Source organism: Scomber japonicus, chromosome 18, assembly GCF_027409825.1.
Source record: "Scomber japonicus isolate fScoJap1 chromosome 18, fScoJap1.pri, whole genome shotgun sequence".
Taxonomy (NCBI): Eukaryota; Metazoa; Chordata; class Actinopteri; order Scombriformes; family Scombridae; genus Scomber; species Scomber japonicus.
The window spans coordinates 28,889,245-28,904,234 of record NC_070595.1 but is presented as its reverse complement, the minus strand read 5'-3'; the positions used below and the strand labels follow the sequence as shown (position 1 = coordinate 28,904,234).

The 14,990-nt window shown below is 40.4% G+C and overlaps 1 protein-coding gene across 1 annotated transcript; it reads right to left on the bottom strand.

Moving 5' to 3' along the window:
- Positions 1-3,842: 3,842 nt before the first annotated feature.
- zgc:100868 (uncharacterized protein LOC554458 homolog) lies at positions 3,843-9,839 on the bottom strand. Its single transcript, XM_053338984.1, has 10 exons — positions 9,785-9,839; positions 8,008-8,028; positions 7,725-7,887; positions 7,115-7,383; positions 6,769-6,914; positions 6,363-6,675; positions 5,558-5,744; positions 5,047-5,300; positions 4,821-4,918; positions 3,843-4,307 (listed from the first exon to the last, which is right to left on the bottom strand). Exons 1-10 carry the CDS (start codon positions 9,837-9,839, stop codon positions 3,843-3,845), a joined length of 1,971 nt encoding a protein of 656 aa, XP_053194959.1.
- Between the last annotated feature and the right edge of the window lie 5,151 nt (positions 9,840-14,990).

Sequence of the window (14,990 nt, the reverse complement as noted above, 5' to 3'; positions counted from 1 at the left end):
AATGCTACATACCTTCAAAGTCTTCCCTTTATCCACAACGATCATCTTATGACTCAGGACTTCCTGTACAGCTCGCCAAGTATCCATTCTGCTGAAATATGAAATCCGTTTCCATAAAACCGGAATACTTTCCTCAATATGTCAACATGTATTTAGTCCAACACGTAACGTAATAACACAAACAACAAACCATATGCGGTCCGATTTACGTCATTTCCTGACCTGCACGTCCATCTCAGAGTACACGTGACTAGGGCTGTGTCCCAATTTGGTCCAAATTGCGAGGCTGCATCCTCGAAGGACGCATTTCGAGGCCGATTACGTCACAACGCCGCGCGAAGGCTGTCCCAATTCGAAGACTCCTTCAAATGCAGCCTTGAAATGCGGCCTTCTTTTCCCTCTTTTTCGAGGATGCACCGCTACTATCCTTCGCGGCCTCCCAAATCCCAAGATCCTTTGCGCGGCGCTGTTCAGTGCCGCGAAAACACAACAATGGCGACACCAACAGGTGAAGACTTTTCATTCAAGTGTATGTATTGGTTTGTTTTATTTAATTATTTTTACTTATTACTACTTATACTTTTACTAATTACTTATATTTTATTACTTGACTTATATCTTATATATATATATATATATAAATGGACTAAGATGAACAAATTTAGATTTTAATAAAGAGCTACGTTTGGGATTATCACTATTATATGTTATACTTCATTATTATCATTATTATGATAATTTTTTGCTATATTAGAACCCTTTTGTCTGTTGACATAGTAAAAAAAAACGTGTTTTACATTACATTTTGTTTTATTTTTTTTTTAGGGAGCAAGGAGCAAACCGAGCTCCTGATTAAACAAAGAGGGGAAAATGACCATCTATTCACTGATGTCCATTTTTGTACATCTTTGCATCCCTGTGTTGATGTGATCTTGTGTTTACCTTTTCTCTTGCTTCCCTCTGTGTTTAGAGCAATACTGGAAAAGATTGGGCTGGAGGGGAAGGTCCAGCCCTACCAGGCCAAAAAAAAATGGGACAATTTTAAAAAATAATAATAATAAAGTAGGTAGCCTACAGGTTTGGATTAGTTTTACTGTTACTAAATACTTTTGCTGAAAATTGCTGACATGATTGATTTCCACTGCCTTAGGATTGCAAATATCCAGGGACAGGGGAGGGGGCCAGCGGCAAGCCCACTGCTGGCACTTGGCCATGGTTTGTCCTCATGGATGAGGTACTGGGGCAGAGGCCATCTATTGCCCCCCCTGTCCTCATTGCCTCCATCCGTGAGGACACACCAGGGCCAAGTGCCGCAGTGGGTGAGCAGGAGAGTGAAGAGGAGGAGGAGGAGGAGGAGGAGGAGACCAGCCAGGGTCCAGGAGGAAGAGGAGGAGGGAGGATGACCTCCTTGACCTCATAAAGGAGGACATGAGAAGGCAAAATGAGGCAGAGGAGAGGAGGGAGCAGGAGGGGAAAGACAGGATGGAGAGACTCTTCTCTCTCCTGGAAAAAGTAATAGAAAAATAAATATACATCTATATAGATGTGTTTAATTTGATTTTATTTATGAACTGTGTTTATTTATGATTTTTCTTTATTTTTTATTTGGTTGTGAAGATTTTGATGTTTTATGTTGTTATTAAATAAAAAATATTGTTCATTGTTACACGTTGTCTATTCCATTTAGTATTTACAACTTCAGTACAATTTATAACAGGGTTGCATAAAGTGCTACTGTTCAGGAAGAACAAGGGATTACATATTTTCTTTTATTATCAAGTGATGAAACATTTCACTATTTACAAAAATTACATCAGAAATAACTATTTACAGATTATTATTATTTTATTATTCTTTCTCTTGTGTGTTTTCCTTCTTTCTTCTCCTTTCCTTTATTCTTCTCCTTTCTTCTCTCTTATAATTTTGTCAGCTTTTTCACCGTCTTTTCGGTCGTGGCGTCTTTCTCGTCTTATGGGCGGGAACAGCTGGTGACGCAACCAGGAAATGCCTCGAAGGCTAGACCGTCTCATTTAACAACGGTTGATGCGTCCTTCGGAGGTTCCTCAAGGCTGCATCCTTCGAAGGCCGCAAAGGCCGCGTCCTTCGAGGATGCAGCCTCGCAGTTGGGTCCAAATTGAGACACAGCCTAGATGTTTACAACCGTGAGCCTCTCCTGCTTCTGACGACACCACACACCAGCCAATCGGTGTTTAGGATTAGGCAGCACATGTCTCCAAAGCCAATGACGACATGGCTTTGATTGACAGCTGTTCCAGCCTATGGAAATATTCGGTGAAATGAAGTTGATGATGAACCTTTTAGCCAATAGTCCGAGGTTTCCAACGGTGTATGACCAGGCGGGGAGTTCCTGTCCTCTGAAAAGAAGCCAATGCGGAAGTAATTTAGAGCTGCATTCTATCAGAAGGCCACCAGGGGGCGACCGTCTCTATACAAGTCAATGGAGAATTCACCAACTTCTCACTTGATTTCTAACCTCAGTAAACGTTTTCAAAATGTGTTTATGGTCTCAATCGCTAGTTTAAAGCCTTCTTCAATGCAGTCTGATGTTCATTTGTGAAATGTTAGCCTCCCTGATTTTATATTTGACTATAAAGCAGGCTACGTGGCTACGTTGTGATTGACAGGTTGATTGACCAATATCCTCAAGATCCAGCCCTCGCAACCAATCGCAGCCTCCCCGCTCCGCCGGTGGTCCCGCCCATACTTCCGTCCATGACTCCGCCTCATGCCCATATAAGTAGAATCCGTGTTCTTTTTTTCCCAGCATGCACCTGAAATTTTCAAGATGGCGCTGCCTAGATTAGAAACTATTGGCTTCCGAGCAGCAGTCCACAAACCAATGGGTGACGTCACGGATGTCTGTTTCTTATATACAGTCTATGTGTATGACACTAAGCTATTAGGTTTGGCTGTCCATAAACAAACTCCAAGCGTAACCGGCGTGCGCCCGGTGCGTAAAAGAGTTGAACCATATATCAACTACATGATGCAGGGGTGTCAAACATGCGGCCCGCGGGCCAGAACCGGCCCGCGGACATTTGTGTCTTTATTAAGACTCGGGAAGCACACATACAGTCAATATTCTGTGCATTTCTTTATTAGTGTAAAAAAAACAAACAAGTTAAACCTTTTAAATAAAACAGTTTCATTCAGCCGGTTGTTATGACAACCAGACAAACAGGAAAATCTTATTAATCTTCACATTTATAGGACAGTTATATGTGACAGTGCTCGGCTTCTTAATAATCATCAATTTAAAGTGCAGCTTAAAGTATTTACATAGCAAATAATGTTTAAGTGCTGTGTCACTTCAGAAAGTTCAAATCACCTCCGTTACAGTACAGTAGCTTTCTGATAATAACGAGGTAGATGAAGGACAGGACAATCACTGCCGTCATCATCCTCAGACATCTAAAGTGTGCTTCTTTAAGATTTTTCAGTCCATTCATTAAAGAAAGCAGGAAAACATATTTATCAATCATTCATGTCTAAAAAGAAATGGATGAAATAAATCTACAGAAAGTGGAAATCACATAAGATGTCACATATTTTCATATTATGTAGTGCTCATTAAAAACAATAAAAACCATGTAGCTTAAAAAAAGTGCTGTGATACATACAGAAAAATGTGTATAGTGCAACTTAAATAATTCTTCATTTTACACCCATATCACTCCCTTCATTTTAGACTGTCCAGAAAAAAAGAAAAAAAGACTGAATGATAGAAATGAGTCCAACTTTTCAACAGCATGAATCTTGTTATATCTATCTATCTATCCATCCATCTATCTATCTATCTACCTACAGGTAAAGGCAGGTTCCTAGACAGTTAGGTGGAGAAAAACGGAGAAGACAAGGAGCTGGAAGAAGAAGAAGAAGAAGGGGTGAGCAGGTGGCCCCCCGCTGGTGGTCTGGCTGGGGATCTGGCTGGGGGTCTGGTTGGGGGTCTGGCTGGGGGTCTGGTTGGGGGTCTGGCTGGGGGTCTGGCTGGGGGTCTGGTTGGGGGTCTGGCTGGGGGTCTGGTTGGGGGTTGTGTTGCTGTTACTGGAGGAGGAGGCTGGAGATAAGAACGTTACGATGGTCAGTTTCAGGAAGGGCCGATAGTTCCTCAGTAAGATGAAGACCATCACCAAATCTGCCCGAGTTTCAGTGGCGGAGGTTCTGGAAGTGCTGTTGGTGTTGGTGGTGGTGTTGGTGGTGGTGTTGGTGTTGCTGTTGACTGACAACACGGCTGCCTGGAACCAAGAGCCGTTTATCTTACACATCTTTGGACCCCCATTGTCACCCTGGACAAAAAGAAAAGACAGAAAAGTTCAAGTGTAATAAAAGTAATTAGAGTGGACATTCAGTCACAGCATTTCATTAGACTACAAAACAAACATGGCTCTTTTCTTCCTTGTTTCAAATCTTTCAAAGTCAATATGATGATGGAAAGTTAATTCATGCTTTTTTTTACTTTTGGACAGACTTTACATTGGGTTGGTTTTAAAGATACACAATCTTCATGGATAAAAATAATAATAATAATAATAATACAAAGAGCCTTAGCAATAGTTTTATATTCTGTGGGCAAAATGCTGTTCAGGTTATTTTGCTTTTTGTAAGACGTCAAAAGACAAAAAGGTTGGAAACCACTGGTTTCATCTTTAGCAATGTGTTGTATTTTAAAAGCGTGTCATCCATTGTGTCAAAATTTGAACCTGCGTGGTTCAAACTTGGACATGGATGTTTAAAGTCTGATGTTTAAATACTGAAATACTGAATAAACAAATGTTATACATGAATCTCTCATTATTCACCTGCTCCAGTGTAAAGGGTTCTGTACAAATCCTGCCCCTCGTTGATGTGTTCCCACAATCTACCACTGAGGTCTGAATCTCCTGCAGAACTTGTTCCACTAGAGTTGAGAAAAATGGGAAAATGATGAGGGGAAACATCCAGATTTACCAGCAGGCAATGTCCTAAGTGTTTGACCGGATAAAGAGAGCTAAGGTTATTCTATCAGTCTGTATGTGAAGGACTAACCCCCTCCTCGTCCAGAGCTCCAGCCAGCAGCCCAACATGTGGAGCCCACAGGGAAGGTCTTTTCTGTGTCCAGGCAGATGGGCTGGATGTAGTTGGACAGAGTGGGCTGAGTTGACAGACGCAGCACTGCTACATTAGACCCAATTAGGTTGCTTAGGGTGATATTTGTCACGTTCAGTGTCACCTCAAAGGGGTTGGATCCATTCTGTTTCAAACGACCCAAGACCACAGTCCATTCAGACGCCACTGGTGAACTGTGTGAGGTAAAAACCACTAAATAAGCACAGAGAATAACTTGAAAACCAACAATGTGTTAGACTTCCCAACTCTCTCTGTGGCTTTCCCTAACCTGATCCCATTGGTTCCTACTAAAAACCTTTAAAAACAGCTGACAAATATATAGCTTCATATTTTAGAAAACAGCTGGTCACTGTAGTTTTAACAAACAGGAGTAAATAATGCATTTGTTTGGGACTATTTTCAGCAGCAGATGAATCCACATTTTATTCACCTTGAGAAGCAGTTGGCATCGCTCAGCACTGAGTCCACAGACACCAGAGTCCCGCCGCACATATGACTTCCATTCTTCTGGAGGCTCGCCATCCATGGCCACACGCCAGCAGTCTCCACCGAGCTAGCCCCCATCAACCTAGCCCCCAAAATACGTGAATTCAATGGGGCAGTACCACAGACCACAGCTGGAGAGAAAAGCAGATGGCACACAATGAAAGGCAATATTTCTACTCTGTTAGCCCTCCTGTTGACCTTAGGTCACTCTAATGATAACAACAATTGAAAATCTGGAATATTTCTGCTCTGTGGTCCTCAAGTCAATTTTGACCCAGGAGGTCAACAAGCGTTAACTCAAAAATGAGATAGTTTGTGTCAAAATTTTGGAATGAAGTTGGCTGAAAGGGCCTAACATGACTGGTTCTCACGTTTGGCTGTGGTTGTTGGAGGCAGGGTGGTCGTTGGAGTGCTTTTTGGAGGCAGGGTGGTTGTTGGAGTGATTTTTGGAGGCAGGGTGGTTGTTGGAGTGCTTTTTGGAGGCAGGGTGGTTGTTGGAGTGGTTTTTGGAGGCAGGGTGGTTGTTGGATTAGTTTTTGGAGGCAGGGTGGTTGTTGGAGTGGTTGTTGGAGGCAGTGTGGTTGTTGGAGTGGTTGTTGGAGGCAGGGTGGTTGTTGGAGTGGTTGTTGGAGGCAGTGTGGTTGTTGGAGTGGTTGTTGGAGGCAGGGTGGTTGCTGGAGTGGTTTTTGGAGGCAGGGTGGTTGTTGGAGTGGTTGTTGGAGGCAGGGTGGTTGCTGGAGTGGTTTTTGGAGGCAGGGTGGTTGTTGGAGTGGTTGTTGGAGGCAGGGTGGTTGTTGGAGTGGTTTTTGGAGGCAGGGTGGTTGTTAGAGGTGGCAGGCCGGAACAATTCGCACTGAGGTCACTGTCAGTCCCAGTGGACGTGAACGTGACGAAGCCCGGTTGGTCGCTAGTGATTTGGCTGTTGATCCAGGACTGATACTGGGACACTCTGGCGTAGACTCCTGGGAAATTAGGCAGTGCACAACCTCTTCCAAAGCTCACAACTCCAGCCTGGACCCAGAGACTTCCTGTCTTTGACACCATCGGACCACCTGAGTCCCCCTTTGAGTAAAGAAACATTCAGAACAGGGTCAGGAGAGAGAATCTTTGAAGGGGGAGTTAACTTGAGGGAAGCACGGTTGGTAAAATGATCACCTGACAGGAGTCCTTCCCTCCAGCACGTAACCCAGCGCAGATCATGTTCTCTGTGATGTCGCCCACTCCATATTCACAGTTACACTGTCTGTTCCCAACAACGGGCACGTCCACTTCCATTAGGTTTTGTGGGGCAGGAAGTGGTACTAAAGACAAACAGAATCAGTATAGTAAACAGCATATATGGTGAAATACACTTTAAAAATAACTCATACCACTCGCTTTGTCTACAGAAACAAGTAGTGAACACAACACTGACATATCATCAAATGATATAATGTAAATTTGAAGTATCCAGTCATGCTATCTTTGAAAGTAAATGGGACCCAGTTGCTGTATAACCTACCTCCAGATCCGATGCGGCCCCAGCCAGTGACCCAAGAGGTCACACCACTGAAGAAGGTGCTGCCTGGTGCTGCCAGGCACACTGGCATGATGAAGTCATTGAACTCAACCGAGGAGGAGAGCTTCAAGAGGGAGATGTCGTTGTCATTTGTGGCACTGTTGTAGTCAGGATGATTGATGATCTGGGAGACTTTTCGAGACAATGAATTTTTGTTGGACCCCTGAAGACGCTCCAGTCCGAGGATAACAAACAAGTTGCTTGTGCTCGTGCTGAAGATCACAAGAGAAACCAAACAGTGCAAACACATGAGAATCAGGGCTGCAGTGGAGACACAAAGTCTAAATAATATAATACCCATAAGTTAGAAATATATATCCTCATATTACAACAAATCTTAATTTACAGAGTCCTACCTTCATATTACATAAACTGGTCCCTCAAATGAATAATTTGTACATATGATCCATGTTCTAAATTTGAGCAGCAGAACAATATTTGTATTCTTTTCTGTCCTGTTAAACATCTCAAGATCCCTCAAATTCATCCTGTGACCCATTGTAGGGGTCTCAACCATGCCATGTTGTTTTGTCATTATAGCTCTAACTTTTACCTAGTAAAGCAATGAGCAGCCGACAGCACCCATTCTTTGTTAATGAGGGATCCTCCACAGAAGTGACCCGCAGATCTTTGCAGACTGACCTGCCAGGGCCAGCTGCCTGCAGGGGCCGCCTGTCCTCCAACGATCCTGGTGTTGCGAGGAGGCCGACCGCACACTACAGAGAGACAGAAGATAAGAAACACTGAGTGAGAAATGCTCGACCCTCCATGAATCACCACTGTGCACCACAGCTGAAAGGGGGAAGAGAATTAAACAAGTGTAAACTTTGACTTACCATTAAGTTGTGAGTGAGACTCTGAAAAACAGAAAACAAACAGCTCATGAAACAACAATTCAGCATTTATGTTCACTAACACATTATGATATATTGATACATAATATGTCCATAGTTGGACCTTTGTGATGATCACCATATTGACCACTGAACTGACTTAAACACTGAATTTTTAAAATATGAATGACATATATTTTCTCTTCTCTGAGCTAAGAGAGAGAGAGAGAGAGAGAAAGAGAGAGAGAGTTAAGGAAAAGGAGCGACCGACACCAAGTGTAACAGGAAATTATTTGGACTTACTATTAATAAAATAAAACAGCCTTAAAGAAATGTAGCTGCTGTAACTGAATAGATAGATAGACGGATAGATGGATGGATGATGTGTTCTTTTAATTCATTTTTGGGTTTTTTGTTTTGGCTGTAATTATTATTAATTAACTGTATATGTAGTTTTCTCTCTTCCTCTGTGATATTTTGCTGTACTTCCTGTTACATAATAAAATGATAGTTCAGGTTCACTGTGTAAAAGAAAAATAATGAGAGAGAGAAAAGTGCCAGATGAGGTTTATTAATGAACATATAGGCTGCAGGTGGTTTTAGGGTTAAAATTGGAATTTAAAAATATGTCACTAAAAAATGTGTAGTTAATCTGACAAGCAAAAAGGCTGACATTCAGACCAGAGTGACAGAACCTCTTTCTGACAGTAAAATATGTACAAAGAGTGTGACTCTAATGAAGAGGCCAGTGAGTTTATAATCACCTTGTACTCCACTACATTTATCTGCAGCCCAGTTTATGTTTATTTTGCAGATTCAGATTTCACATTAACGTTCATTTCTACGTAACTAATGGCAACCTGTCTAAAAATGAGTGGAACATTATTTTGATGACCAACAACAAACCGTGGAAAGTAACCAATACTTTTATTTTAGTAATATTATATTCTGGTATTTCTACATACAGTAAGAGATCTCTGTAATTCTTCCATTAACATGTGAACTTGTTGTGGAGGTGTTTAGCTCAGTGGGTAGAGCCCCCGCCCCATGTGTTGAGGCTACAGTCCGCACCGAGCGGTCCTATCCTGCGTGTCATTGCCCCCTCTCTGCCTCCAGCTTCCTGTCTCTCTCCACTAACCTGAACATTAAAGGCAAAAAGCCCCAAAAAATATACTTTAAAAACAAACATGTGAACTTGTTCTCATGTTAATGATATTTAACACTCACAGAGTCTGCTGTAAACTTTTCTTGAGTACATATTATTGCATTATTTTAACCCTTAAACAGGCAGGAGTGGAAAATTACATGTAAAAAATCCCATTTTGATGTCACTAGTTATGTCATTTGCACCTAAAGTAAAACATTTCCACTCATATTTTTAATATATTTTGGATTTTATGAGTTGTATCTCCACCAGGATGTGTTGCCCTTATTAAAGTATAAAATGGTCATAATGGTAAAAACACTTTAAATGTGTTATTTGACATAGTAAAGTGATACATTCTGGTCATTAATATCACATTTTTATAATTTCTATCAAAGTATAGACCTACCACAAGCTTCAATTCTACCAATTAAAGGCTCATATATAACTAAACAACCACCTTAACCAATCATGCTCCTTAAAGAGTCGGTATCTCCTGGTGCACGCTGCCTGTTTAAGGGTTAAACTCCTGTTGAGTTACAGCTTTGTCTACTTAATTACAGGGTTTTACTTCCTCCCCGGTGTTCAGTATAGAAGTCATTGGTTCAGGTGTGTGCAGGTGAAGAGGACCCTTACCTGCTGCCAGTAGAGTCAGCAGAGCTGCCACACAGATCACTTTGTAGAGAGCCATCACTGCTCAGTGTGTTCATCTCATCAGATCTGCTCCGGCATAAATACCCTTCCTCTGTCTTCCCTCCCTCACACACAATCACACCTCCCTCTACCTGCCTGATAACACGCCCAACACCTGACAGCATATCACCTGTTCCTCCTCCTGCACACTAAACAATTAACCTTGCTTCAACCCTGCGCTGGAACAAAGACAATCCAACTATCACATTTACAGGTGCATAATGTTCTGGACAGGTGGATCCATATTTAGATCCATAACAGCAGATGTAATATTCTCATCTCATGGTGCTTTATACTCCTCTTACTTACAAAGACAGGAACAACACAGCATGTCTGAATCTCACCTGGCAGCATTCATCAATGTGTACAGGAGTTATATTTTTGTTTTGGGTGCAGAGGACCTTCCTGTAGGTTTAGTTATTAGTTAGAAAATGACATTACACAACTCCTCGCTGCCGTCATTCATGCTGTGATGGAAAAAAATGGTTAGGGTTAGTCATCGGATTTTTAACCTGATAATTTCAGATTAATCCAAAGACACACCTGTTTCATCTTTTGCTGTTTTGTTTTCCTGACTTTCTAGTTTTGGGGAGATACAGATGTTGTAAACTTGTCATCTGTTTTTTGTCTGAATTGTTTCCTCTCTGCGTCACTATGACTACACTGCTGCTCAGTAAGGACACACTAAAGTCTTTCAGTGTGTTTTTGTGTATGTGAGTAAAATATGAGGGTTTAAAATGTAAACCTTTAAGATTGAAACAAATCCCTGACAAGCCCGGCCAGACCAACTTTGTACATTGAAGTTTCATATTATGAGGAACCAAAGTGTATTCCTTTTTTAGAATTCATCAGAGAGGTGTGGAGGAAATAGTTTGAGGTGATGAAGCAGCAAGAATTTAGCCAACGCGGAAGAAAAAGACTCCATGGATGGTGAGGAGTGTGTGACAGCTGACCAAGGTTATTATAGTTTTGAAATTTTCTTTAGTTTTTATTTTTATTTAGTTTTTCAGTTTGCTTTTTTATTTCAGTTTTGTTTTAGTGAGTTCATCAAGTGATTTAGTAGTTTCAGTTTAGTTTTTATTTTGAGGAATTAACTACTTTCAGTTTAGTTTTTATTTAGTATTAGTTTTTCAGGTATTAAGAGAAAGTCTTGACTTGTAGAAGCTGGAAAGGATGAAAGAATGTGTGACACCAAATATGGTTTATCATATCATATATAAGCTGCAGGACAGGAAGTAACCGAGGGAGAAAACAAAACAACAACTAAAACAAAGCTGAATTTATCTGTTCTTATTCTATCTTATTCAGTTTAGTTTGAGTTAGTTTTACATTGTTCATTGTAGTTTTTATTTAGTTTTCGTTTTTGTTTTAATTGTAGTTTTTATTTTAATTTCAGTTGACTAAATTATGTTTTCATTGCTAGTTTTAGTTTTAGTCTTAGTTTTCGTTATAATAACCCTGCAGCTGACCTGCTGCCACCTCAGGAATGAACTGGTCAAACTGCACGTACAGCTCACACGCGCTAGTCCGTCAACGCTGGGTCCAACACTTCCACCTTCACACCCCAGTCAGATTCCTTGTGTGTTTTATTCTTTGGTTAATTTTAGCTAAGACTTAAGATTGTTTTGCTTTGTCATTGTTGTAAATAAATGCTTTTGGATGTACATGCTGTCTGTTTAATGTTACACATGAATGAGTTTTGCCGACCTATGTTCTGCCAAGAACTCCCAAATCTTCCATTGTTAACTAGTTATTGATATGGTCATTTGGTTAGTTATTAGTGCCACGGGTGCACAGCTCCAAGGCCCACAGCTTTGAGAAAACCCTGACAATATATACATCAAAATGTGCGGCTCGATCTGGAAAGAGGTGCTATGACTTTTGGTGTTGAAATTCCAATTTTTCCCAAAATTATTCCCAAAAAAAAACAGGAGAATACTCCATTGGAAATGAATGGGAATTTTTTTTTAAGATACACAAAATTTCACCTTTTTTTGGACTCACCTAGCTCTCTCATACCTCCACGTAGAAATGTGATTCAAACTTTTAAACGGAGGAAAACTTGTGCCCTCTCCAAAACACCAAACTTATTTTACATAACATGTAAACTTTTCAAACTATGAGCAGTCAAACGAGGAGTGGAAATCACTTTTTCTTCACAGTTAGAGTGGAAGCGTCAGTTAGCTTGAGTGCGAGAAGCAGTAAAAAATAATTTTTATTTTTAACTCGAGCTCACGGCCAAACCTTAAAAAAGAGACAAATAATTTCTGGTTAAAATGTAGACATAGGGTTTGGGATTCATAAAATGTGATGTTGACAGGCGGGGTCTGCACAAAATTTAAACGGGGGGGCCGAGACCGGCTGCAATACGCGTTTCGCTCCCCATTGACCCTAATGTAATCGTCTTCTTTTTTTTTAAAGAATCTCACTCTGTCTTCGCACTGAGTTTACTCGCTCATTTTAAGGAATGTCTGAATAAAATAGACACTGTCAGAATCTGCCGACCTCTGTGTCTCTCACTGTGTTTTCAGTTTTTGGACAGGAGTTACAGTTTTCTCACAGTGTGCAATTGTTCGGGACCTTGTCAGAAGCCAAATTCTGGGGCATTTTGAGAATTCCCAAGCAGATTCTCACACATCGCCGTAGCAACCATAGGGCCTTAGCTGACCTTAGCAACCGTAGAGCCTTAACTGCCCTTAGCAACCTGTCGCTGGGCAGAAACTGAGCTACTTTTTTGTGATTGGCTAATTCTTCCTGTCTGTCTGTTTTGCCAGTTAACCGAGCTAGTATTGATACTCTCTCTATATATAAATGAATTACATTAATACTCTCTCTCTCTCTCTCTCTCTATATATATATATATATATATATATATATATATATGTATGAATTATATTGGCACTCTTACTGCTCAAATGCAGGCAGGTATGGTGTGTGTGTATGTATGTGTATGTATGTGTGTGTTTTCTTTTATACAGTCTATGGTTTGTACACAGTGTGTTGTGTGCTAACACAGAGTATGTGTGAAGCGTAAAGTGCTGTAGTGTAGTGCTTAGAGTTAGTGCATGTTGCTACTGCCTTGTGCTCTGTGTGCTACTCTCTGCTTACATCTACTGTTACACTTGATACTGACTAGTAAGATGTACTTAATACTGCCACAGTAAAAGTTACTGAGTTAGTGTTAGTGGACATGCAGCTCGAGTTTTAACCAGAACAAAGAGATCAGAGCACATTACTCCAGTTCTAAAGTCTTTACACTGGCTCCCAGTCAGCTCTAAAGTCTTTACACTGGCTCCCAGTCAGTTCTAAAGTCTTTACACTGGCTCCCAGTCAGTTCTAAAGTCTTTACACTGGCTCCCAGTCAGCTCTAAAGTCTTTACACTGGCTCCCAGTCAGGTCTAAAGTCTTTACACTGGCTCCCAGTCAGCTATAGAATAGATTTTAAAGTTCTGCTACTGGTCTACAAATCACTGAATGGTTTAGGTCCAGAATACATGAATGACATGTTAGTAGAATATAAACCCAGTAGAGCTCTGAGATCTACTGACTCAGGTCACATAGTTGAGCCCAGAGCTCTGAGATCTACTGACTCAGGTCAGATAGTTGAGCCCAGAGCTCTGAGATCTACTGACAGCCCCAACTGTGACCATTTTTAAATCCAGGTTAAAAACATTTCTCTTCTCCTGAACTTATGATTGAGCTCTTTTAAAGCACTTTACATTTTAATCTTTCATTTGCACTCTATGTCCTTTTAATGATTTTAAAGCAAATCATTCTAGTATTTTATTTCTGTCTTTTATTAGTGTGGGGGGTGGGGGGTTAATTGTATGTTTTAATGTTTCCATGTGTTTGTTTTATATTTTATTTCTCAAATTACATGTTTTTCTGTTTTATGTAAAGCACATTGAGTTGCCATTGTGTATGAAATGTGCTATATAAATAAAACTGCCTTGCCTTGCCTTAGTGAAATTCTCCAGAAACCAGATTATGATCAGGGTGACGTATGAACACTGGAAATGAATCACGTACTCGTCCCGGCATCAGCCCCGTGGCACTCTAAATTTCCCTGGAATTTTCTAGTTAAGTTTATTAATAACCATAGTTCCAAATTGGTAACTCAGTACATTTACATTCATCTTTTATATAATTTCCCTGTTATCCAGGGTGGTGCACCGCTATTATCAATCATTATTATTAATTGTATTGATTTTAATAATAATATCAAAGGTAATAATACCTTTGATAAATAATTCATTTTTGATGATAGCTAAACCTGTAACCAAACAGCTAACAAATTAGTGCCCCATGTGGCACATCTACATTCATTTAGTATTATTTTATTTTGCAAGCAAGATATTTTGTTGTTTTATTCTAATTTTCTTGTGAAACAGGTTCATACTTCATGTTTATCTCTGCAAGGCTCCTTTCATTAGTTGTGACTGAGCGCCCTCCTGTGGCCGGTGGTGGTAAATATAATGACAGTAAAACGTCAGCTTGTCTCTTTTCCCGCTGCTGAAGATCTGAGATACTAAAAACAGCTCTGTGATTTCCTCAAATATTAAGTTATGAAACTGCCTTTACTGAAGTTAAAGTGCAGGTTATTTGAGTTGTCCTGTCACGTTTTGTGACTATCAGTGAGTCGCTATTTTATTGTCATATCTGTCTTTTCTTTCTTTGAGTGAAGCTGCGCTAGCTTGCTGAGTCTGTTAGCCATGTTAGCTGCTGAGCCTCATACAGTATGTTTGAGAAGTAATGCACAACTATTGTAATATGGTGACTGCTTCAGTGTGTTGATTTTATTCATATTTTAATAAGCTGTATGGTATATCTGATCATCACCACCAGCCACACTGATGTGTGTTTTTATCTAACAGCTGTGCTGACCAATAAATGTGCTGTGAACCTGAGAGAAGTCATAGAGTGATCCCTTCAGTCTGCTGAGGTTAAGACAAATAGAGAAGGTTACACACGTATGTGTGTGTTGTAAAAGTGAATAAGCAACAAATGGTTGGTTTATCATTTTAAAAGATGACTGTGAAGTAAGATCACAGTTTTTACCTTGTAGTTGTGCCGTCTTGTGGAATGTGCTCTTTGTTATTATTAAGAAGTCTACTGCTACTTCCTCACTTTGGCCTATGTCAAGTTCTGA